Source organism: Cherax quadricarinatus, chromosome 29 (assembly GCF_038502225.1).
Source record: "Cherax quadricarinatus isolate ZL_2023a chromosome 29, ASM3850222v1, whole genome shotgun sequence".
NCBI classification, from domain to species: Eukaryota; Metazoa; Arthropoda; class Malacostraca; order Decapoda; family Parastacidae; genus Cherax; species Cherax quadricarinatus.
In genome coordinates, this window is record NC_091320.1 from 27,706,811 (window position 1) to 27,730,312 (window position 23,502).

The 23,502-nt window shown below is 40.9% G+C and overlaps 1 protein-coding gene across 1 annotated transcript in view; it reads right to left on the bottom strand.

Annotated features, from left to right (window-relative positions):
• Not1 (CCR4-NOT transcription complex subunit 1) overlaps positions 1 to 22,901 on the bottom strand; it is a 462,156-nt gene extending 439,255 nt beyond the window's left edge. Inside the window, exons 1-4 of the mRNA XM_070089800.1 lie at positions 22,780 to 22,901; positions 22,459 to 22,483; positions 22,147 to 22,308; positions 6,930 to 7,091 (exon numbers count right to left, since the gene is read on the bottom strand). Of these exons, the coding sequence (XP_069945901.1) occupies positions 6,930 to 7,091; positions 22,147 to 22,308; positions 22,459 to 22,483; positions 22,780 to 22,901 (471 nt within the window). The remainder of the gene's footprint in view (positions 1 to 6,929; positions 7,092 to 22,146; positions 22,309 to 22,458; positions 22,484 to 22,779) is intronic.
• Between the last annotated feature and the right edge of the window lie 601 nt (positions 22,902 to 23,502).

A 23,502-nucleotide genomic window follows, 5' to 3' on the forward strand; every position in this document is an offset into this window, starting at 1 on the left:
TGCCTTGGTGGGAATCGGCCAGTGTGATAATAAATAAAAAATAAAAGAAGAAAATTAAAAGTGAATGAGGATAACAAAAAGATTATGCAACGAAAGACTGGTTATCAGACTGGAGGGAGAGAGTATGGAGGAGGTGAATGTATTCAGATATTAAGGAGTGGATGTGTCAGTAGATGGGTCTATGAAGGATGAAGTGAATCACAGAAATGATGAGGGGAAAAGGGTGAGTGGTGCACTTAGGAGTCTGTGGAGACAAAGAACTCTGCCCGTGGAAGCAAAGAGGGAAATGTATAAGAGTATAGTTGTACCAACACTCATGTGTGGGTGTGAATCATGGGTGATGAATGTTGCAACGAGAAGGCTGGAGGCAGTGGAGATGTCATGTCTGAGGGCAATGTGTGGTGTGAATATAATACAGAGAATTCGTAGTTTGGAAATTAGGAGAAGGTGTGGGTTTACCAAAACTATTATCCAGAGAGCTGAGGAGGGGCTGTTGAGGTGGTTCGGACATGCAGAGAGAATGGAACAAAACAGAATGACTTTAAGAGTGTATAAATCTGTAGTGGAGGGAAGGCAGGGTAGGGGTCGGCCTAGGAAGGGTTGGAGGGCGGGGGTAAAGGAGGTTATGTGTGCGAGGGGCTTGGACTTCCAGCAAGTATGCATGAGCATATTTGATAGGAGTGAATGGAGACAAATGGCTTTTAATACTTGACGTGCTGGAGTGTGAGCAAAGTAACATTTATGAAGGGGTTCAGGGAAACCGGCAGGCCGGACTTGAGTCCTGGAGATGGGAACTACAGTGTCTACACTCTGAAAGAGGGGTGTTAATGTTGCAGTTTTATAACTGTAGTGTAAAGCACCCCTCTGGCAAGACAGTGATGAAGTGAATGATGATGAAAGCTTTTCTTTTTTGGGCCACCCTGCCTTGGTGGGAATCAGCCGATGTGTTAACAAAAAAAAAAAAAAAAAAAAAAACTGATTAGGGGAATATGCCGGGATGGAGGAGAGGGGGTGGCATGGTGCTTGGGCCACATAGCATGCTGGGCGGGCATTCAAATGACCACCCAGCACCCACTCCACGATGTGCTGCTTCCACCACACCCCATTCCACACATCCATCATGCACCATCAGACTGCAAATGGAATTATTAAGAATATACAACACTTGTGCCACATCTTTTCAATTTTGATGCCAGTGGAAGTGGCATCCTCTCGGAATGTCTTATCACCAATGAGTCCACAGAGTTTGAGTATTTCCAGCCATACTCTGACGAGCCCATCATGAACTTGATCGTCACCCAGACAAACAATTATTACCGCTATGTAATGGCCAACACAGAAGTTGCAGAATCATCACAGCTGCACAGGTGGAAAGACATTGTCAGGCTTATGCCTTTTAAGCACAAGCACAATATAGCACAGTACTGGGCCACAGACTACTACTTCAGTACCCCAGTCTTCCGTGACCACCTCCCCTGCAAAAGATTCACGCTGTTGCTACGAATGCTGCACTTCTCAGACAGGAACAGGCCCAACAAAAATGACCTACTACATAAAATCCAGGAAGTGTTTATGTATCTGAAACAAAAATTCAGTGCTTACTTTTATCCCTTCAGGAACACTGTCGTCAAGTCCTCGGTTCTTTTCAAGGGACAGCTGCTATTCAAACAACATATACCAATCAAACGTAATTACTTTGTTATAAAATATTTTGTTCGTGTGATTGTGAGACTGGTATGGTGTTCGATGTCTTTGTTTACACTGGGGCAAACACACTCGACGATACCAGGCAGATGTTGGGCAGATGTTGTGTGTTCATGAAATGATGGAACCATACCTTTGCAATGGTCATACATTGTTCACAGACAAATGGCATACAAGCCCTATGCTCCTCTGTGTGAACAATACCAATATGTGTGGAACAGTGAGAAGAAACAGAAAACATATGCCAAGGTTTACTGGAGGCAGTGCTGATGGTACAGTGCAAGTGTTTCATGCCAGTGACACAACAGCACTGATATAGCATGATGAACAGAATGTTATGTTGCTGTCAACCATCTACAGAAATAAAATGGTACAAAGTGAACAGGGACACCAATGATCCCACTGTTAAACCAGCTGCTGTCATCAAATACAAATACAAATTTTTATTTCCTTTCAAGTTTACATTGAGATTATGTAATGACAATAATGAGTTACAGTGCAAAGAGAGCTACTATCATGCCATGGCATTACAGGCAGACTATATTTAATGGCTTACAAACTACTTAATACTAGAGAAATTGATCATAGTTTAAGTTGTACATCTGTTTTTATTTATAGCAGACAGTAAGTTTACTCAAAATACATCTAGGGATATTACATTGGGACAAGTTGGAAGTATTTTGTAGGTTGTGTATTTTTTTTTTTTTTCAACAAGTCGGCCGTCTCCCACCAAGGCAGGGTGACCCAAAAAAGAAAGAAAATCCCCAAAAAGAAAATACTTTCATCATCATTCAACACTTTCACCACACTTGCACATTATCACTGTTTTTGCAGAGGTGCTCAGAATACAACAGTTTAGAAGCACACACATATAAAGATACACAACATATCCCTCCAAACTGCCAATATCCCAAACTCCTCCTTTAACCCTTTGACTGTTTCCGACGTATAAATACGTCTTACGAGCCAATGTTTCTGACGTATTTATACGCATAAATTCTAGCAGCTTCAAATCAAGCAGGAGAAAGCTGCTAGGCCCACATGTGAGAGAATGGGTCTCCATGGTCAGTGTGCACCATATAAAAAAAATCGGGGAGCCAGTGGTGCATTGTGGGAATGCCATTTCAGTTGTCATTTTTCAGCATGTCTAGTGGTAAGAAATATGTGATTCCCCAGCAAATCTGGGACTCTTCTCTTCCCAAGTGATGCTCTAACACAGATGGAAGTGTCAGTGAAGATCAATTTCATGATTTGGAGGAGTTTGAGACCAAAAGCAATGGAGGAGGAGGAGGGGGAGGAGGGGAGGAAGAGGAGGAGGAGGAGGAGGGAAGGAAGAGGAGGAGGAGGAGGAGGAGAAGAGGAGGAGGAGGAGGAGGAAGAAGAAGATGTAATAATATTGTTCCCTTGAAGCAAGAAAAAAAAAAGTCCACCCCATGACAGTGACAAGATAAGGGGAGATAACATCTGATAAGAGCTGACTTTGATGAGCGTAAAGGAGGGTAATATTACATGACCATCGCCTCCCTTTGTTTTTGCTGGTACACAAACATTTCTGTCTGTCTATTTGTCTGTCTGTCAAGCTCCCTGTCTGTCCATCTAGCTCTCTGTCTCAGAGAGAGCCACAAGACTGTGTCATCACGTTTACTCACATCTTCAAGCAGAGTATAGCACTTTGTCTGGATTTCTTGGGTTATCCTAGGTAATTTACACTATGTATACTTGTATTTATGTGTACCTGTGAGACAGAGATAGGCAGACAGAAAGAGACACAGATTGAAAGATATAGAATGAGGGGGAAAGATAATTAGATAGAATGGAGGAGGGGAAGCAGCATCCGACCCCATTGTTTTGACAGGGGTAGGGGTAGTGACTAATGAGATAATATGTCACTTTGACAGCTGCCGACTTCTGACTCAAAACAATTATAAGCCACACACTCGCACACAAGGAGGAGGAGGAGAAGGAGGAGAAGGAGGAGGAGAAGGAGGAGAAGGAGGAGGAGGAGGAGAAGGAGGAGAAGGAGGAGAAGGAGGAGGAGAAGAAGGAGGAGAAGAAGGAGGAGAAGAAGGAGAAGAAGGAGGAGAAGAAGGAGGAGAAGGAGGAGGAGAAGGAGGAGGAGAAGGAGGAGGAGAAGAAGGAGAAGAAGAAGAAGGAGAAGAAGAAGGAGAAGAAGAAGGAGAAGAAGAAGGAGAAGAAGAAGGAGAAGAAGAAGGAGAAGAAGAAGGAGAAGAAGAAGGAGAAGAAGAAGGAGAAGAAGAAGGAGAAGAAGAAGGAGAAGAAGAAGAAGAAGAAGAAGAAGAAGAAGAAGAAGGAGAAGGAGAAGAAGGAGAAGAAGGAGAAGGAGAAGAAGGAGAAGAAGAAGGAGAAGAAGAAGGAGAAGAAGAAGAAGGAGAAGAAGAAGAAGGAGAAGAAGAAGAAGGAGAAGAAGAAGAAGGAGAAGAAGAAGAAGGAGAAGAAGAAGAAGGAGAAGAAGAAGGAGAAGAAGAAGAAGGAGAAGAAGAAGAAGGAGAAGAAGAAGAAGGAGAAGAAGAAGAAGGAGAAGAAGAAGAAGGAGAAGAAGAAGAAGGAGAAGAAGAAGAAGGAGAAGAAGAAGAAGGAGAAGAAGAAGAAGGAGAAGAAGAAGAAGGAGAAGAAGAAGAAGGAGAAGAAGGAGAAGAAGAAGAAGGAGAAGAAGAAGAAGGAGAAGAAGAAGAAGGAGAAGAAGAAGGAGAAGAAGAAGAAGAAGAAGAAGAAGAAGAAGAAGAAGAAGAAGAAGAAGAAGAAGAAGAATTGTTTGTTTGTTTGTTTGTTTGTTTGTTTGTGTAAACAAGTTTTGTAAACAATATATTGATAATTATGTTTGTGTGCTTATTGTGTTGTATACAACGAGTGTATATATATACATTGCACCTTACTTTGATCTCATAGGCCACATAAGTTATGTGAAAAAATAAAATAGTGAAAAAAACAACAAACCTTCAAATACAAGTAAACTAAAGTTTACCGGGTGAGCGGCAGTCGCCGCTGTTGCCATACGCGGCTCATTTTCTGCAAACTTCACGGCTCTATATCTCGGTAAGTACCAATGGCAAAAATTTTTTTTTTGGACTAAAACACTCAGAAAAATAATCTTAACATTTTCATAAGAAAAAATAATTTTTTTTTTTTTTGAATATTTGGCGACATAGAATGACAGTTTCAGAGAGGGGCCTGAAACAGTCAAAGGGTTAAAGTGCAGGCATTGTACTTCCCATTTCCAGGACTCAAGTCCGACTATATGAAAATAACCGGTTTCCCTGAATCCCTTCACTAAATATTACCCTGCTCACACTCCAACAGATCGTCAGGTCCCAAGTACCATTCGTCTCCATTCACTCCTATCTAACACGCTCACGCATGCTTGCTGGAAGTCCAAGCCCCTTGCCCACAAAACCTCCTTTACCCCCTCTCTCCAACCCTTTTGAGGACGACCCCTACCCCACCTTCCTTCCCCTATAGATTTATATGCTTTCCATGTCATTCTACTTTGATCCATTCTCTCTAAATGACCAAAACACCTCAACAACCCCTCTTCTGCCCTCTGACTAATACTTTTATTAACTCCACACCTTTTCCTAATTTCCACACTCCGAATTTTCTGCAAAATATTTACACCACACATTGCCCTTAAACAGGACATCTCCACTGCCTCCAACCGTCTCCTCGCTGCTGCATTTACCACCCAAGCTTCACACCCATATAAGAGTGTTGGTACTACTATACTTTCATACATTCCCTTCTTTGCCTCCATAGATAACGTTTTTTGACTCCACATATACCTCAACGCACCACTCACCTTTTTTCCCTCATCAATTCTATGATTAACCTCATCCTTCATAAACCCATCTGCTGACACGTCAACTCCCAAGCATCTGAAAACAGCCGATTCCCACCACCATTTGGAATTTTTATTCACACAAAAAATAGAAGATATACTGTTATGCAGACTACTGCATTATTGTAATAATTGTATAAATAATGTCAACCTATTCATATTATATTATTATATTCATATTATATTGGCAGTTTGGAGGGATATGTTGTGTATCTTTATATGTGTATGCTTCTAGACTGTTGTATTCTGAGCACCTCTGCAAAAACAGTGATAATGTGTGAGTGTGGTAAAAGTGTTGAATGATGATGAAAGTATTTTCTTTTTGGGGATTTTCTTTTTTGGGTCACCCTGCCTCGGTGGGAGACGACCGACTTGTTGAAAAAAAAAAAAAAAAAAAAAAATTCATGACTGCATATTGGAATGGCGAATCAGACATCGCCAAAGAATCAAACATTTCTGCTACTTTGAGCTCAATTTCAAGGTACTTTTTGTCATGAAATCAATCAAAATCATATCTATTTCTGTATATCTATTTCTTCCATTCTATCAAATGAGACCAAAAAAACGAGAATACAACCATAAAAACCACACAAAAATACAGTATACCGCTAAGGGGCGGCTAATGGCTGAGAAGTGAACTCCGTTATTTGTGGTCCGATTTCTTTCAATTTTGGTGAACGTTAAGAAGCATCTTTCCATCGTACATTGCCCAAGTTTCAATAAGATAGTCTAACAAACAAATGAGATCCAATTCCCGAGATCAAGAGCAAGAGCCCCTCACCAGCGTCAAGGAACCTCCCTTGAAGCCTGATCGCATCTTGAAATTTCGCTCGTGTCTGGAAGCAAAAAATCAACCAAGCAACTGCTCATATCTGGAAAAACTCGCAAGCAGGTGCACTCGTAAGTAGAGGTTTCAATGTATTTGTAGACAATAATATGTGACTGAGGCAGGTGTATAGTCACCCGTCAGTGTGTACATGTGTGTGTCAAAATGATTACTATTTCTGTACCTAATATTTGTCAGAACAGCAATTGGCAATGAAATCAAAAGAACTACTATAAATCATAATTATCATACCATGAAAACTAAGAAAATAAAAAAAATGGAAAAAAAAAAAAAAAAAATATATCTGCAACATTTCTGCAAGTGGCAGGACTCCATGTTGCCATCACGTGAGCATCCAGTGCCAACTTCGTGGCCTTATATCTCTTTAAGTACTGACCTAAAAACAATTTTATGTCTTATTACACACAAAAAATTGCCCTCTGTTTAAAAGAAAAATCAAAATACTCAGAGCACTAGCAGTAAAATGTAGATCAATGGTCTGACATTTAAAGGATTAATAAACCTGAAATGAATTTTTAAAATTACCTTGCTTGGATTGTATGGATATGCAGTGGCAAATGCAAGATTTGCAAAAAGAGATGTCGGAGGAAGTGTAGCAGTGAAGTGTTGTAAAAGAGCACTAGCTCCACCGCTAGTGGATGACCACGTAAGAGTGGCTACACCAACACCAGTTGTAACTTCCTTGTCCTGAAAATATATGTAAATGTTACTCCTTATCCTCTTTTAAAGCAAAACAAAACTTACAAAAACAAATTAATATGAGACACCATGGTTGCTCAATATATTAATAGATGGGATTGTAAGATAAGTGAATGCTTGGGTGTTAGGAAGAGGTGTGGGATTAAAAGCTAAAGAATCTAACACAAAGTGGAAGTTGTCACAGTTGCTTTTTGCTGATGATACTGCTTTTCGGAGATTCTGAAGAGAAGTTCGAAAGGTTGGTGGACAAGTTTGGGAGGGTATGTAAAAGAAGGAAGTTAAAAGTGAACGAAGTAAAGAGCAGAGTGACTAGGATAACAAAAAATTTAGGTAATGAAAGACTGGATATCAGATTGGAGGCAGGGAGTATGAAGGAAGTGAATGTCTTCAGATACATGGGAGTAGACTTTTCAGCAGATGGGTCTATGAAAGACAAGGTGAGCCACTGAACTGACAAGGGAAAAAAGATGAGTGGTGCACTTAGGAGTCTATGGAGACAAAGAACATTGTCCATGAAAGCAAAGAAGGGAATGTATGGAAGTACAGTGGTACCAACGCTCTAATATATGGGTGAAGAACAGGGGGTGAATGTTACAACAAGGAGAAGGCTGGAGGCAGCGATATCATGTCTGAGGGAAAATGTGGTGTGAATATTATGCACAAAATTCATAACATGGAGATTAGGAGTAGGCGTGGGGTTATTAAAGTATTATCCAGAGGGCTGAGGAAGGGTTGATGAGATAGATGGTTTGAACTTCAGAGAGGCAGGAACGAAGCAGAATGACTTGGTAGTTGTATAAATCTGTAGTGGAAGGAAGGAAGGTGGGGGTAAGGGTTCAGCCTAGGAAAGGATGGAGGGTAGGTAAAGAAAGTTTTGTGTGCGAGGGGGCTTAGACTTCCAGCAACCATGCGTGAGCGTATTAGATAGGAGTGGAGACGAATGTTTTTTATGACTAGATGTGCTGTTGGAGTGTGAGGAGAGTAACATTTATGAAAGGATTCAGGAAAACCAGTTAGCTGGACTTGAGTCCAGGATGTGAGAGAGTACAGGGCCTGCACTCTGAAAGAGTGGAGATTTGATGCAGTTTTTGAACCTTAGTATTGGCATGCCTCTGGCACAATAGTGGAGTGAGTGATAATGAAAGTGCTTCCTCTTTTCTGGGTCACCCTGCCTTGCTAGGGAATGGCCAATGTGTTATAAAAAAAAAATACCTGTATTATATTACTACCCCTCCCAGCAGGTAGTGTATGGAATGCCAGTGACAGTGCATATACAAAGTACAGTATAAATAAAAAAAATAAGCTAGCAGGCCAATGAGGCCACATCAACGTTTTTTGCATGTCATTGTCAACAAGTAATGACAATTACAGTGGACCCCGAGTTATCGTAATTAATCCATTCCTGAGAGAGTGACTAAACCCGAATCTGACGATTTCCGAATTCATTTAGAAAAGGCATATGACAGGGTGGATAGGGGGGCAATGTGGCAATGTTGCAGGTGTATGGTATAGGAGGTAGGTTACTGAAAGCAGTAGAGTTTTTACGAGGATAGTAAGGCTCAGGTTAGAGTATGTAGGAGAGAGGGAGATTATTTCCCAGTAAAAGTAGGCCTTGGACAAGGATGTGTGATGTAACCATGGTTGTTCAATATATTTATAGATGGGGTTGTAAGAGAAGTGAATGCTAGCGTCTTGGCAAGAGGTGTGGAGTTAAAGAATCAAACACAAAGTGGGAGTTGTCACAGTTGCTCTTTGCTCATGACACGGTGCTTTTGGGAGATTCTGAAGAGAAGTTGCAGAGGTTGGTGGATGAATTTGGTAGGATATGTAAAAGAAGAAAATTAAAAGTGAATAAAGAAAAGAGTAAGGTTATGAGGATAACAAAAAGATTAGGTGACGAAAGACTGGATATCAGATTGGAGGGAGAGAGTATGGAGGAGGTGAATGTATTCAGATATTTAGGAGTGGGCGTGTCAGCAGATGGGTCTATGAAGGATGATGTGAATCACAATTGATGAGGGGGAAAAGGGTGAGTGGTGCACTAAGGAGTCTGTGGAGACAAAGAACTTTGTCCGTGGAAGCAAAAAAGGGGGAATGTATGAGAGTATAGTTGTACCAACACTCTTGTATGGGTGTGAAGCATGGGTGATGAATGTTGCAACGAGGAGAAGGCTGGAGGCAGTGAGATGTCATGTCTGAGAGAAACGTGTGGTGTGAATAAAATGCAGAGAATTCGTAGTTTGGAAATTAGGAGAAGATGTGGGATTACCAAAACTATTATCCAGAGGGCTGAGGAGGGGTTGTTGAGGTGGTTCGGACATGCAGAGAGAATGGAGCAAAACAGAATGACTTCGAGAGTGTATAAATCTGTACTGGAGGGAAGGCAGGGTAGGGGTCAGCCTAGGAAGAGTTGGAGGGAGGGGGTAAAGGTTTTGTGTGCGAGGGGCTTGGACTTCCAGCAAGCGTGCATGAGCGTATTTGATAGGAGTGAATGGAGACAAATGGCTTTTAATACCTGACGGGCTGTTAGTGTGTGAGCAAAGTAATATTTATGAAGGGATTCAGGGAAACCGGCAGGCCGGACTTGAGTCCTGGAAATGGGAAATACAGTGTCTACACTCTGAAGGAGGGGTGTTAATGTTGCAGTTCTATAACTGTAGTGTAAAGCACCCCTCTGGCAAGACAGTGATGGAGTGAATGATGATGAAAGTTTTTCTTTTTCAGGTCACCCTACCTTGGTGGGAATCAGCCGATGTGTTAATAAAAAAAAAAAGATTAATCCGTTCCAGACACCCAAAAGTATAAAAAATAAATAATTTTTTTTACATGAAATATACATTTACCTACACAGAAAACAATGAGACATACAGAATAAAACAATAAAATGACACTTACCTTTATTGAAGACTTGTCGATGAGTGATGAGATGGGAGGAGGGAGAGGATGGAGGTGTACTATTACAGTGGTACCTCGGGATACAAACTTAATTCGTTCCAGGTTTTTCGAGTGCCAATACCGAACAAATTTATTCCCATAAGGAATAATATATAAGTTAGATTAATCCATTTCAGACCCCCAAAAATATACTTACAAAAGCACTTACATAAATACACTTACATAACTGTTCGAGTTTTGAGCCGTTCGTATCCCAAGGTATCACTGTATTTGGAAGGGGAATCCCCCTCCATAATGACTTCAGGTACCAAGTCCCTTTCTGGAGCTACTCCCCTTCTTTGTTTTTTAATGCCACTAGGGCCAGATTGAAAGTCACTGGACCCATCGCACAAAGACTTGTTCCAGAGAGGTCTGTATCAGCGTTTCTTCAAAACTTCCCAAAAATGGGACACAACATTGTCACTGTACATGTTGCCAACATGGCCTGCAACAGCTTTGTCAGAGTGATGTTTGCACCTCACTCCACTTTGCACAAATGTCCTTCATCTTTGAAGAAGGCACCTTCCTCCATCTCTCATCTTCCTCCTTTGAGGCAATTTCCTGAGCTGTGGTCTGTTGCTGTTGCAGATGAAGGCCTTGCAGCTCTTCAGTGGTTAGTTCTTCATTGTGGTCCTCCACCAACTCTTCCACATCCTCGCTACTCACATCCAACCCCATGGAAGTCCCTAATGCCACAATACTTTCCACAACTGCCATAGGCTCATCAGGGTCAGTCCCAAACCCTTCAAAATCCCTCTCTTGGACACATTCTGGACACAATTTTCTCCAAGGAGAGTTCTAAGTCCTGGAAGTCACTCCCTCCCAAGCTTTACCTATTAGGTTTATGCAGTGGAGGATATTGAAGTGATCTTTCCAAAACTCTTTTAGGGTCAAGTTGTCTGAGGTCACATCAAATCACCTTTGAAACACTGCTGGAACAAGTGTTGAAGCCTTCAAGAGGAAACTAGACAAGTATTTTCACCAGGTGCCAGATCAACCAGGCTGTGATGGATATGTGGGGCAGCGGGCCTCCAGCAGCAACAGCCTGGTTGACCAGGCGAGCACCAGACGAGCCTGGCCCATGGCCGGGCTCAGAGAGTAGATATACTCTCGAAATTCTTCAAAGGTATATCAAAGGTACAGTTTTTTGAAGTTTGAAATGACCTGCTGGTCCGGGCTGGATGAGAGGAATGGTATTAGGGGGCAAGAACTTCACTGTGATGAAATGAAACTCCTTCACCATTTGCTCTTCCAAGTCTGGAGGATGAGCAGGTGCATTGTCCATTACCAGGAGGCACTCGAGTTCCAATTTATTTTCCAGGAGGTATTTCTTCACACTGGGGCCAAACACTTCATTGAACCAATCAAGGAAAATGTCCCTCGTGACCCATGCCTTACTGTTTGCCTTCCACATCACACAATTTACTCTTGGCAGCACTGTTTTTCTTTAACACACTGGGATTTTCAGTGAGATACACCAGTAAATCTTCACTTTGAAATCCCCACTAGTATTACTACAGAACATAAGTATTAGCCTGTCTTTCATAGGCTCGTGTCCTGGGAGTGCCTTTTCCTCCTGCGTGATGTAGGTCCTTTTTGGCATTTTCTTCCAAAAGAGGCCTGTTTCATGACAAATGAACACTTGTTGGGGTTTGAATTGTTCAGCCTCTATGTACCTCTTGAATTCCTTAACATATTTTTCAGCCAAATATTTTTCAGAACTTTCAGCTTCGCCATGCCTTACAACTGTGTATGCCACTACGCTTCTGAAATCTCGAAAACCAGCCTTTGCTGGCCTTAAATTCACTTAGATCAGCACTAGTTCCAGGCATTTTCTTTACGAGATCTGCATGCAACTGCCTTGCCTTTTCACAAATTACTGACTGCATGACACTATCTCCTGATAATTGGTTCTCGTTGATCCCTACCAATAACAAAGTCTCCATATCTTCCAGTATTTGCGATCTCTCTTTAGTGAGCATATTTGCACCTTTCGCAGGAACAGCTTCCTCGATTTCCTTTTTCTTGGCCACGATAAAAGCGATGGTTTTATGGGGTTTGTTATACAACCTGGCCAGCTCTGCTACACATACTCCACTTTCATATTTTGAATTCTATAGTGTTTCTCACCTTCTTTACCAAAGGGCTGGCACTAGAAGCTTCCTTTGGGCCCATGGTGCGTTATTTAGCAGTTACGAGCACTAAAAAGAATGGAATAAAACAAAATGTATCGTATGAAAGCATGAGATTGTCCTCACTGGCTGATAAACAATGGCACACTGGCTGTAAATGGTGTGCTGGGCCACTCGAGCAACGCAGACACGTCCGGGACAAATGACTATTTCCGAGCTGAATGACAATCACCGAGCCAATACAGTGGACCCCCAACTTACGATGACCTCAACCTATGATAAAACCGACCTACGATGCTTGTCAGCGTAAAAATTTGACCCTGACCTACATTGAAAAACTCGACTTACATCATTCATCCCATACGCATCCACCATCTGGCTGGCCTGAATGCACCTTAGCTGGCCTGCTTTCAGATAGTGCGCCAATGTTTACAAGCCAGTGCAATCGCTCCCACGCATACATTCGGAACATTTTGTATTATTCCAGTGTTTTTAGTGTTGTAACTGCTAAATAAGCCACCATTGGCCCAAAGAAAGCTTCTAGTGCCAACCCTGTGGTAAAAAGGGTGAAAATTACTATTGAAATGAAGAGAGAGATAATTTATAAGTCTGAAAGTGGAGTGCGTGCGTCTGAGCTGGCCAGGTTGTACAACAAAACCCAGTCAACCATCGCTACTATCCTGGCCAACTAAAAGGCAGTCAAGGAAGCTGTTGTTGTGAAAGGTGCAAGTATCTTTACGAAACACAGATCGCAAGAACTCGAAGATGTTGAGAGACTGTTATTGGTGTGGATAAACGAAAAACAGATATCAGGACATAGCATCTCTCAAGTGATCATATGTGAAAAGGCAAGGCAGTTGCATGATGATTTAATTAAAAAAATGCCTGCAACTAGTGGTGATGTGAGTGAATTTAAGGCCACTAAAGGTTGGTTTAAGAGATTTAACCCTTTCAGGGTCCAGAGGCAAAATTTCAAAGTGTGCACCAGTGTCCAAGAATTTTCAAAAAATAATTTTAATTTTTTCTTATAAAAGTACGAAATTTGATGGAAAATTGACGAAATTATGCTCTCACGAATTTTGATGTGTCAGTGATATTTATGCATAGGCGATTTTGCCGACTTTGACTCCCATTTTAGGCCAATTACCTTATTCCAATCAAATTCTTAGCTATTTCACTAGTATTACTTCTATTCTATCGACTGAGCACAAGATATCGCCAACTCAGCTGTTTCAACTACAAAATCAAGTGACTGGAAATTGGTAATTTGGCCAATTTAATGCAAAGTTCAAAATATTCCAATTTCAAAATAGGGTCCAGAATAAACAATGCAGGCATTCCTGGCACTAAACTAACGTTTCCTCTGTTCATCAGTTATGTTTTCAGGCTTTACAAATGAATTCCATTTTGATTTTTAATTCACATAATGAATTTTTATTCAAACCAAAAAATTGAAGATTTAGTCATGCAATATTGTAATAATTGTATAAATAATATCAGCACATTTGTGAACATATATTAGACCCACCAGCTGGCGTGTATTAGAGGTTATTTGTTTACTCTTGAACATCGGCAAAAATTTAACATTTCTGCTACTTTGAGCTCAGTTTCACACCACCATTTTCAATACTAAAACCAACCAAAATCATCTCTATTTCTGTAATATACGTGTACCTTCCATTCTATCAAATGAGACCAAGAAACTGCAAATACAACTATAAAAGACATACAAAAAAACACTGCAAAGTTGCTGTTTTAATCGAAAATTACGGTCTCAGATTTTTTTCTCTCATTATGCACTGTGTGCTGCAGGATTTTTTATGTGGTGCACACATACCACACAGATGTATTCTCTCATATCTAGGCCCAAATTTACCGCTCACAGCTTATCAGTGTGAGCTGAGCTCATGGCGTAGATCTACGGTTTGGACCCTCAACGTAAAGCCATAGATCTACGGCACGGACCCAGAAAGGGTTAAAAATCATAGTGGCATACATAGTGTGATAAGGCATGGTGAGCCTGCCAGTTCAGACCAAAAAGCAGCTGAAAAATATGTGCAGGAATTGAAACTCCAACAAGTGTTTAATTGTAACGAAACAGGCCTGATTTGGAAGAAAATGCCAAACAGGACCTACATTACACAGGAGGAAAAAGCACTGCCAGGACACAAGCCTATGAAAGACAGGCTAACCTTAATGCTGTGTAGTAATGCTAGTGGTGATTGCAGAGTGAAGTCTCTACTCGTGTATCACTCTGAAACTCCCAGGGTGTTCAAGAAAAACAATGTCATCAAGGCTAATTTGTGTGTGATGTGGAGGGCAAACAGTAAGGCATGGGTCACTAGGGACTTTTTCTATGACTGGATTTTCCATGTGTTTGGCCCCACTGTGAAAAATTACCTCCTGGAAAATAAATTGGAGCTTAAGTGCCTCCTGGTATTAGACAATGCTCCTGGTCATCCTTCAGACTTGGCAGAGGAAATTTCGGGGGACCTGAGTTTTATCAAAGTCAAGTTCTTGCCTCCTAATACCACTCCTCTCCTCCAGCCCATGGACCAGCAGGTCCTTTCAAATTTCAAAAAACTGTACACCAAAGCAACGTTTCAAAAGTGCTTTGAAGTGACCTCAGACACTCGACTGACCCTCAAGAGTTTTGGAAAGATCACTTTAGTATCCTCAGTTGTGTAAACCTTATAGGTAAGGCTTGGGAGGGAGTGACTAAGAGGACCTTGAACTCTTCTTGGAGGAAACTGTGGCCATAATGTGTAGATGAGAGGGATTTTGAAGGGTTTGGGGCTAACCCTTAGGAGCCTATGCCAGTTGTGGAATCTATTGTGGCATTGGAAAAGTCCATGGGGTTAGAGGTTAGTGGGGAGGAAGTGGAAGAGTTGGTGGAGGACAATGATGAAGAACTAACCACTGATGAGCTGCAAGAGCATGTGCAACAGCAAGAGGCCACAACTGAGGAAATTGCTTCAGAGGAGGGGAGAGAGAAACTGAAGAAGTTGCCTTCTTCAAAGATTAAGTATGTGTGTGCAAAGTGGGTTGAACTGCAAACCTTTATGGAAGAAAATCACCCTGACACAGCTATTGCAAGCCGTGCTGGTGACTTTTACAATGACAATGTTGTGAACCACTTTAGAAAAATCTTAAAAGGAACGTGAGGTACAGAGCTCTATGGACAGATTTTTGGTGCGACAGAGGTCCACTGACTCAAGTTGTTCCCAGTGGCATTAAAAGAAGGGAAGTAACCCCAGAAAAGGACTTGCTACCTAAAGTCCTTATGGAAGGGGATTCCCCTTCCAAAAAATAACACCTCCATCATCTCCCCTCCTCCCATCCCATCACTCATCACCACATCTGCAATAAAGGTAAATGTCATTTATTCTTCATTACACAACATTATATACTGTGCATGTATCCTCCTTTTTGTGTGTAGGAAAATGTATATGTATTTCATGTGGGAATTTTTTGTTTTCATACTCTGGGGTGTCTGGAACGGATTAATTTGATTTCCATTACGTATTTCTTATGGGGAAAATTAATTCGACTTACAATAATTTCGTCTTATGACGTGCTCTCAGGAACAGATTAATAACGTAAGTCAGGGGTCCACTGTATTTTGACGAAAAAACATTACTACAGTGGTCCCTCAATAATCGTAAGGCTCGATAGTCGTAATTTTCGAAAATTGTAATGTTATTTTCGTCAAAACATTGACTCGCTAATCATAGTTTGACTCGCTAATAGTCATTCGTCTGGGACGCGTACTCACGCTCTGAGCCGCCTCGGCCTCCCTTCCCAGTCAGTGTGCCACTGTTTACCAGTGAGCAACGGTCCCCTCACTTGCTCATATGAAATTTTTTTTTTATTATTTTTTATTATCACACTGGCCGATTCCCACCAAGGCAGGGTGGCCCGAAAAAGAAAAACTTTCACCATCATTCACTCCATCACTGTCTTGCCAGAAGGGTGCTTTACACTACAGTTTTTAAACTGCAACATTAACACCCCTCCTCATATGAAATATTTCATAATATTCCATTCATTTTAGTGCTTGCAACTACTAAATAAGCTACCATGGCTCCAAAGAAAGCTCCTAGTGCCAAGCCTTTGGTAAAGAAGGTGAGAAATACACGACTGAATTTAAGAAAAACATCATTGAACAATATGAAAGTGGCATACGTGTGGCCGAACTGGCCAGGATGTATAACAAACCACATACAACCATAGCTTCCATCGTGGCCAAGAAAAAGGAAATCAAGAAAGCTCTTGTTGCAAAGGGGGTAAATATGCTGACAAAAATGAGATCACCAGTACTCGAAGATGTTGAGAAGTTATTATTGGTGTGGATAAACAAGAAACAATTAGCAGGAGATAGTCTTATGACGTCGATTATTTGTGAAAAGGCTAGGCAGTTGCACGACGATCTGGTAAAGAAATTGCCTGCAAAAAGTACTGATATTTGTGAATTTAAGGCCAGCAAAGGTTGGTGTGAGAGATTTAAGAACCATAGTGGCATACACAGTGTGGTAAGGCATGGTGAGGCTGCCAGTTCAGACAAAATTGCAGCTACAAAATTCTTAAGTGAATTCAAGGAGTACATAGAGGCTGAAGGACTGAAACCTGAACAAGTGTTCAATTGTGACGAAACAGGCCTCTTTTGGAAGAAAATGCCAAAGAGGACCTACATTACTCAGGAAGAAAAGGGACTGCCAGGACACAAGCCTATAAAAGACAGGCTGACGCTCATGTTCTGTGCTAATGCTAGTGGGGATTTCAGAGTGAAGCCGTTACTAGTGTACCATTCTGAAAATCCCAGTGTTCAGGAAAAACAATGTTATTTATTTTTTTTATTATCACACTGGCCGATTCCCACCAAGGCAGGGTGGCCCGAAAAGAAAAAACTTTCACCATCATTCACTCCATCACTGTCTTGCCAGAAGGGTGCTTTACACTACAGTTTTTAAACTGCAACATTAACACCCCTCCTTCAGAGTGCAGGCACTGTACTTCCCATCTCCAGGACTCAAGTCCGGCCTGCCGGTTTCCCTGAACCCCTTCATAAATGTTACTTTGCTCACACTCCAACAGCACGTCAAGTATTAAAAACCATTTGTCTCCATTCACTCCTATCAAACACGCTCACGCATACCTGCTGGAAGTCCAAGCCCCTCGCACACAAAACCTCCTTTACCCCCTCCCTCCAACCTTTCCTAGGCCGACCCCTACCCCGCCTTCCTTCCACTACAGACTGATACACTCTTGAAGTCATTCTGTTTCGCTCCATTCTCTCTACATGTCCGAACCACCTCAACAACCCTTCCTCAGCCCTCTGGACAACAGTTTTGGTAATCCCGCACCTCCTCCTAACTTCCAAACTACCAATTCTCTGCATTATATTCACACCACACATTGCCCTCAGACATGACATCTCCACTGCCTCCAGCCTTCTCCTCGCTGCAACATTCATCACCCATGCTTCACACCCATATAAGAGCGTTGGTAAAACTATACTCTCATACATTCCCCTCTTTGCCTCCAAGGACAAAGTTCTTTGTCTCCACAGACTCCTAAGTGCACCACTCACTCTTTTTCCCTCATCAATTCTATGATTCACCTCATCTTTCATAGACCCATCCGCTGACACGTCCACTCCCAAATATCTGAATACATTCACCTCCTCCATACACTCTCCCTCCAATCTGATATTCAATCTTTCATCACCTAATCATTTTGTTATCCTCATAACCTTACTCTTTCCTGTATTCACCTTTAATTTTCTTCTTTTGCACACCCTACCAAATTCATCCACCAATCTCTGCAACTTCTCTTCAGAATCTCCCAAGAGCACAGTGTCATCAGCAAAGAGCAGCTGTGACAACTCCCACTTTGTGTGTGATTCTTTATCTTTTAATTCCACGCCTCTTGTCAAGACCCTCACATTTACTTCTCTTACAACCCCATCTATAAATATATTAAACAACCACGGTGACATCACACATCCTTGTCTAAGGCCTACTTTTACTGGGAAATAATTTCCCTCTTTCCTACATACTCTAACTTGAGCCTCACTATCCTCGTAAAAACTCTTCACTGCTTTCAGTAACCTACCTCCTACACCATACACTTGCAACATCTGCCACATTGCCCCCTATCCACCCTGTCATACACCTTTTCCAAATCCATAAATGCCACAAAGACCTCTTTAGCCTTATCTAAATACTGTTCACTTATATGTTTCACTGTAAACACCTGGTCCACACACCCCCTACCTTTCCTAAAGCCTCCTTGTTCATCTGCTATCCTATTCTCCGTCTTACTCTTAATTCTTTCAATAATAACTCTACCATACACTTTACCAGGTATACTCAGCAGACTTATCCCCCTATAATTTTTGCACTCTCTTTTATCCCCTTTGCCTTTATACAAAGGAACTATGCATGCTCTCTGCCAATCCCTAGGTACCTTACCCTCTTCCATACATTTATTAAATAATTGCACCAACCACTCCAAAACTATATCCCCACCTGCTTTTAACATTTCTATCTTTATCCCATCAATCCCGGCTGCCTTACCCCGTTTCATTTTACCTACTGCCTCACGAACTTCCCCCACACTCACAACTGGCTCTTCCTCACTCCTACAAGATGTTATTCCTCCTTGTCCTATACACGAAATCACAGCTTCCCTGTCTTCATCAACATTTAACAATTCCTCAAAATATTCCCTCCATCTTTCCAATACCTCTAACTCTCCATTTAATAACTCTCCTCTTCTATTTTTAACTGACAAATCCATTTGTTCTCTAGGCTTTCTTAACTTGTTAATCTCACTCCAAAACTTTTTCTTATTTTCAACAAAATTTGTTGATAACATCTCACCCACTCTCTCATTTGCTCTCTTTTTACATTGCTTCACCACTCTCTTAACCTCTCTCTTTTTCTCCATATACTCTTCCCTCCTTGCATCACTTCTACTTTGTAAAAACTTCTCATATGCTAACTTTTTCTCCCTTACTACTCTCTTTACATCATCATTCCACCAATCGCTCCTCTTCCCTCCCGCACCCACTTTCCTGTAACCACAAACTTCTGCTGAACACTCTAACACTACATTTTTAAACCTACCCCATACCTCTTCGACCCCATTGCCTATGCTCTCATTAGCCCATCTATCCTCCAATAGCTGTTTATATCTTACCCTAACTGCCTCCTCTTTTAGTTTATAAACCTTCACCTCTCTCTTCCCTGATGCTTCTATTCTCCTTGTATCCCATCTACCTTTTACTCTCAGTGTAGCTACAACTAGAAAGTGATCTGATATATCTGTGGCCCCTCTATAAACATGTACATCCTGAAGTCTACTCAACAGTCTTTTATCTACCAATACATAATCCAACAAACTACTGTCATTTCGCCCTACATCATATCTTGTATACTTATTTATCCTCTTTTTCTTAAAATATGTATTACCTATAACTAAACCCCTTTCTATACAAAGTTCAATCAAAGGGCTCCCATTATCATTTACACCTGGCACCCCAAACTTACCTACCACACCCTCTCTAAAAGTTTCTCCTACTTTAGCATTCAGGTCCCCTACCACAATTACTCTCTCACTTGGTTCAAAGGCTCCTATACATTCACTTAACATCTCCCAAAATCTCTCTCTCTCCTCTGCATTCCTCTCTTCTCCAGGTGCATACACGCTTATTATGACCCACTTCTCGCATCCAACCTTTACTTTAATCCACATAATTCTTGAATTTACACATTCATATTCTCTTTTCTCCTTCCATAACTGATCATTTAACATTACTGCTACCCCTTCCTTTGCTCTAACTCTCTCAGATACTCCAGATTTAATCCCATTTATTTCCCCCCACTGAAACTCTCCTACCCCCTTCAGCTTTGTTTCGCTTAGGGCCAGGACATCCAACTTCTTTTCATTCATAACATCAGCAATCATCTGTTTCTTGTCATCCGCACTACATCCACGCACATTTAAGCATCCCAGTTTTATAAAGTTTTTCTTCTTCTCTTTTTTAGTAAGTGTCTACAGGAGAAGGGGTTACTAGCCCATTGCTCCCGGCATTTTAGTCGCCTCATACGCCTCATTGTGTGTGTTTTGGAAATCTAATAGTAAGGCATGGGTCACAAGGGAAATTTTCGTTGAGTGGTTCAATGAAGTTTTTGGCCCTAGTGTGAAGAATTACCTCCTGGAAAAGAAACTGGATCTCAAGTGCCTCCTAGTAATAGACAATGCACCTGCTTATCCTCCAAACTTGGATGACCTAATTTTGGAGGGGTTTAGATTCATCACAGTAAAGTTCTTGCCCCCGAATACCACTCCTCTCCTCCAGCCCATGGACCAGCAGGTCATTGCAAACTTTAAAAAACTCTACGCCAAAGCAATGTTTGAAAGGTGCTTTAATGTGACCTCAGACACTCACTTGACCCTAAGAGATTTTTGGAAAGAACACTTCAGCATCTTCCACTGCATAAGCCTTATAGGTAAGGTTTGGGAGGGAGTGACTACCAGGACTTTGAACTCTGCTTGGAGAAAATTGTGGCCAGATTGTGTCCACAAGAGGGATTTTGAAGGGTTTGGGGCTGACCCTGACGAGCCTATGTCAGTTGTTAAATCTATTGTGGCACTGGGGAGTTCCATGGGGTTGGATGTGAGTTTGGAGGACGTGGAAGAGTTGGTGGAAGACCACAACGAAGAGCTCACCGCTGAGGAGCTGCAAGAGCTTCAGTAGGAACAGGAACAGATCGCAGCTCAGAATCTTGCTGCAGAGGAGGAGGAAGTGAGATAAAAGAAGTTGCCTTCTTCAGAAATTAAGGAGATTTTTGAAATGTGGGGTAAGATGGAAAGATTTATTGAGAAACATCACCCTGACAAGGCTGTTACAAGCCATGTTGGCAACATGTACAGTGACAAAGTCTTGGCCCATTTTAGGGAGGTGTTAAAGAGATGCCAGAAACAGAGCTCCCTGGACAGTTTTTTTTTGCTAGACAGGACTCCAGTGACTCTCAAGCTGGTCCTAGTGGCATTAAGAAACAGAGAAGAGAAGTAACCCCAGAAAAGCACTTGGTACCTGAGGTGTTGATGGAAGGGGATTCCCCTTCCAAAGAGTAACGAATGCAATCTGTCTCCTCCTCCAGTCTTCCATACACTAAGAATAATCATCAATAAAGGTAAGTGTTATGCTGTTAATGTTCCATTCATCATGTCCCATTGTATTATTTATGTACTACATCTATATTTCATGTAAAAAAAATTTTTGTTTTAGTACTTCTGGGTGTCAGGAACGGATTAATTGTATTTACATAATTTCTTATGGGGAAAATTGATTCGAAAATCATAAATTTCGATAATAGTCACACTTCCAGGAAAGGATTAATTACGAAAAACGAGGGACCACTGTACGTATTTCCGAACATTGCGAAATGCGACGACTACAAAATCCGGGTGTCCACTGTATTATGTAAGGTAAGATGACTAAAAATTTGTATTACTAAAATATTAAAAAAAAAAAAAAAAAAAAAAAAAAAAAAAGGCAAATTTAGAGATGTCTGGAACAAAACTGTATTTCCTCTTCATTTTATGCAACACAATTTTAAGTAAGTGTCAATTCTCAGGAGTATAACCTGTGCATTACTTGACAGCTTACTGCAAAGTTTAAAACATTAAATTGAAAAGTGCATTTACACAAGAACAAAGATTTGAAGTCAAACCTGAACATGCAAGGATCAAAAGATGTAGAAATCTTTAGAAACTGTGATCTCATTCTGCATTTATATCTAGGTTAACCAGTAATGTAAAGGCACAATGTAAAGATAGGAGAAGAGAGGTAGGTGTGGGTGGTAACATAATTATAGTTAAACTTGAGTTCATTTTTTTCAACCAATGTATATTCATTTGTAGCTGGTAAAGCTAAAAAAGACTGCAACCATAAGAAAATACAATACCTTATTATTATTATTATTATTATTATTATTGTTATTATTATTATTATTGTTGTTTGGTGAGGGTCGATGACTTTCTCCTCCCTGAGGTCCAGACCACTCCAGGTGACCAATCAGTACCCGGTACAAATGTCGCTCTGCCTCTCCACCAAACTGACGAACCACCTGTTAAAAATTACAGTCATTAAAACTCCAATGTTTGTAAACTTTTACCAAGGTCATACAAATGAATGTAATATATACAGTACTAATTGTACTGCAGAATGACTGTGCAGCTTGCAGTCAAAAAGTTATAGGTTTGAATCTCACACCAACTTGCATTCCTGCTGCTTCTGCCCACCTGTTTGAAAAAATGAGTAGAGTACTCTATTTTTGTTTAAATTTTTTTTTAAATACTGCATGGTTATATACTAGATGTACTACAGCATTCAACTTCCTAGTACTGTAGAGCATGTACAAAACATTATTGTACCCTATCAGAAATTAATATCAGAGACATACAATGTCAAAAATATGCACGCACATAAACAGATCACAGATAACGAGAACATTAAATACTGAAATATTTATGGGCGTGTCACCTAAATTAGTATTTAGTAGGATTACCCTCTACTTGATGCACTCCTTGGCACTTACAAGGGTAGTTTTTGGAGGGTTGAAGAGTCAATACCCTCCCACACCTGCTTTATGGCACTTGAGATTTTGGGGTTAGAGGAGAGGTCCATATCCCAAAGCTTAGACTTAATAAGGGTCCACATGTTCTCTTTTGGATTATAGTCCACTAGTAAGTTACTAGGCCAGTCTTTAAAATATGAAATTTCACAATCATTTCACCAATCTTTTATGTCTCTGGCAGTATGACAAGAGGCACCATCTTCCATACAAAACCTGCTGTGGCACTCCTTAACCCTTTCAGGGTTTCGGCAGTACTAGTACGGCTTACGAGCCAGGGTTTTCGACGTACTAGTATGCCTAAATTCTAGCGCCCTCAAATCTAGTGAGAGAAAGCTGGTAGGCCTACATATGAAAGAATGGGTCTATGTGGTCAGTGTGCGTGGTATAAAAAAAATCTTGCAGCACACAGTGTGAAATGAGAAAAAAAAAAAGTTGACCGTGTTTTTGGATTAAAACAGCGAATTTGCACTGCATTTTCGTATGGTATTTATTGTTGTATTCTAGTTTTCCTGGTCTCATTTTATAGAATGGAAGACATATTACAGAAATTGGGATGATTTTGACTGGTTTTACAAAGAAAAGTACCTTGAAATTGAGCTCAAAGTAGCAGAAATGTTCGATTTTTACCAAAGTTCAAAAGTAAACAAATCATGCTATCTTCTGTTTTTTTTGTGAGAATAAAAA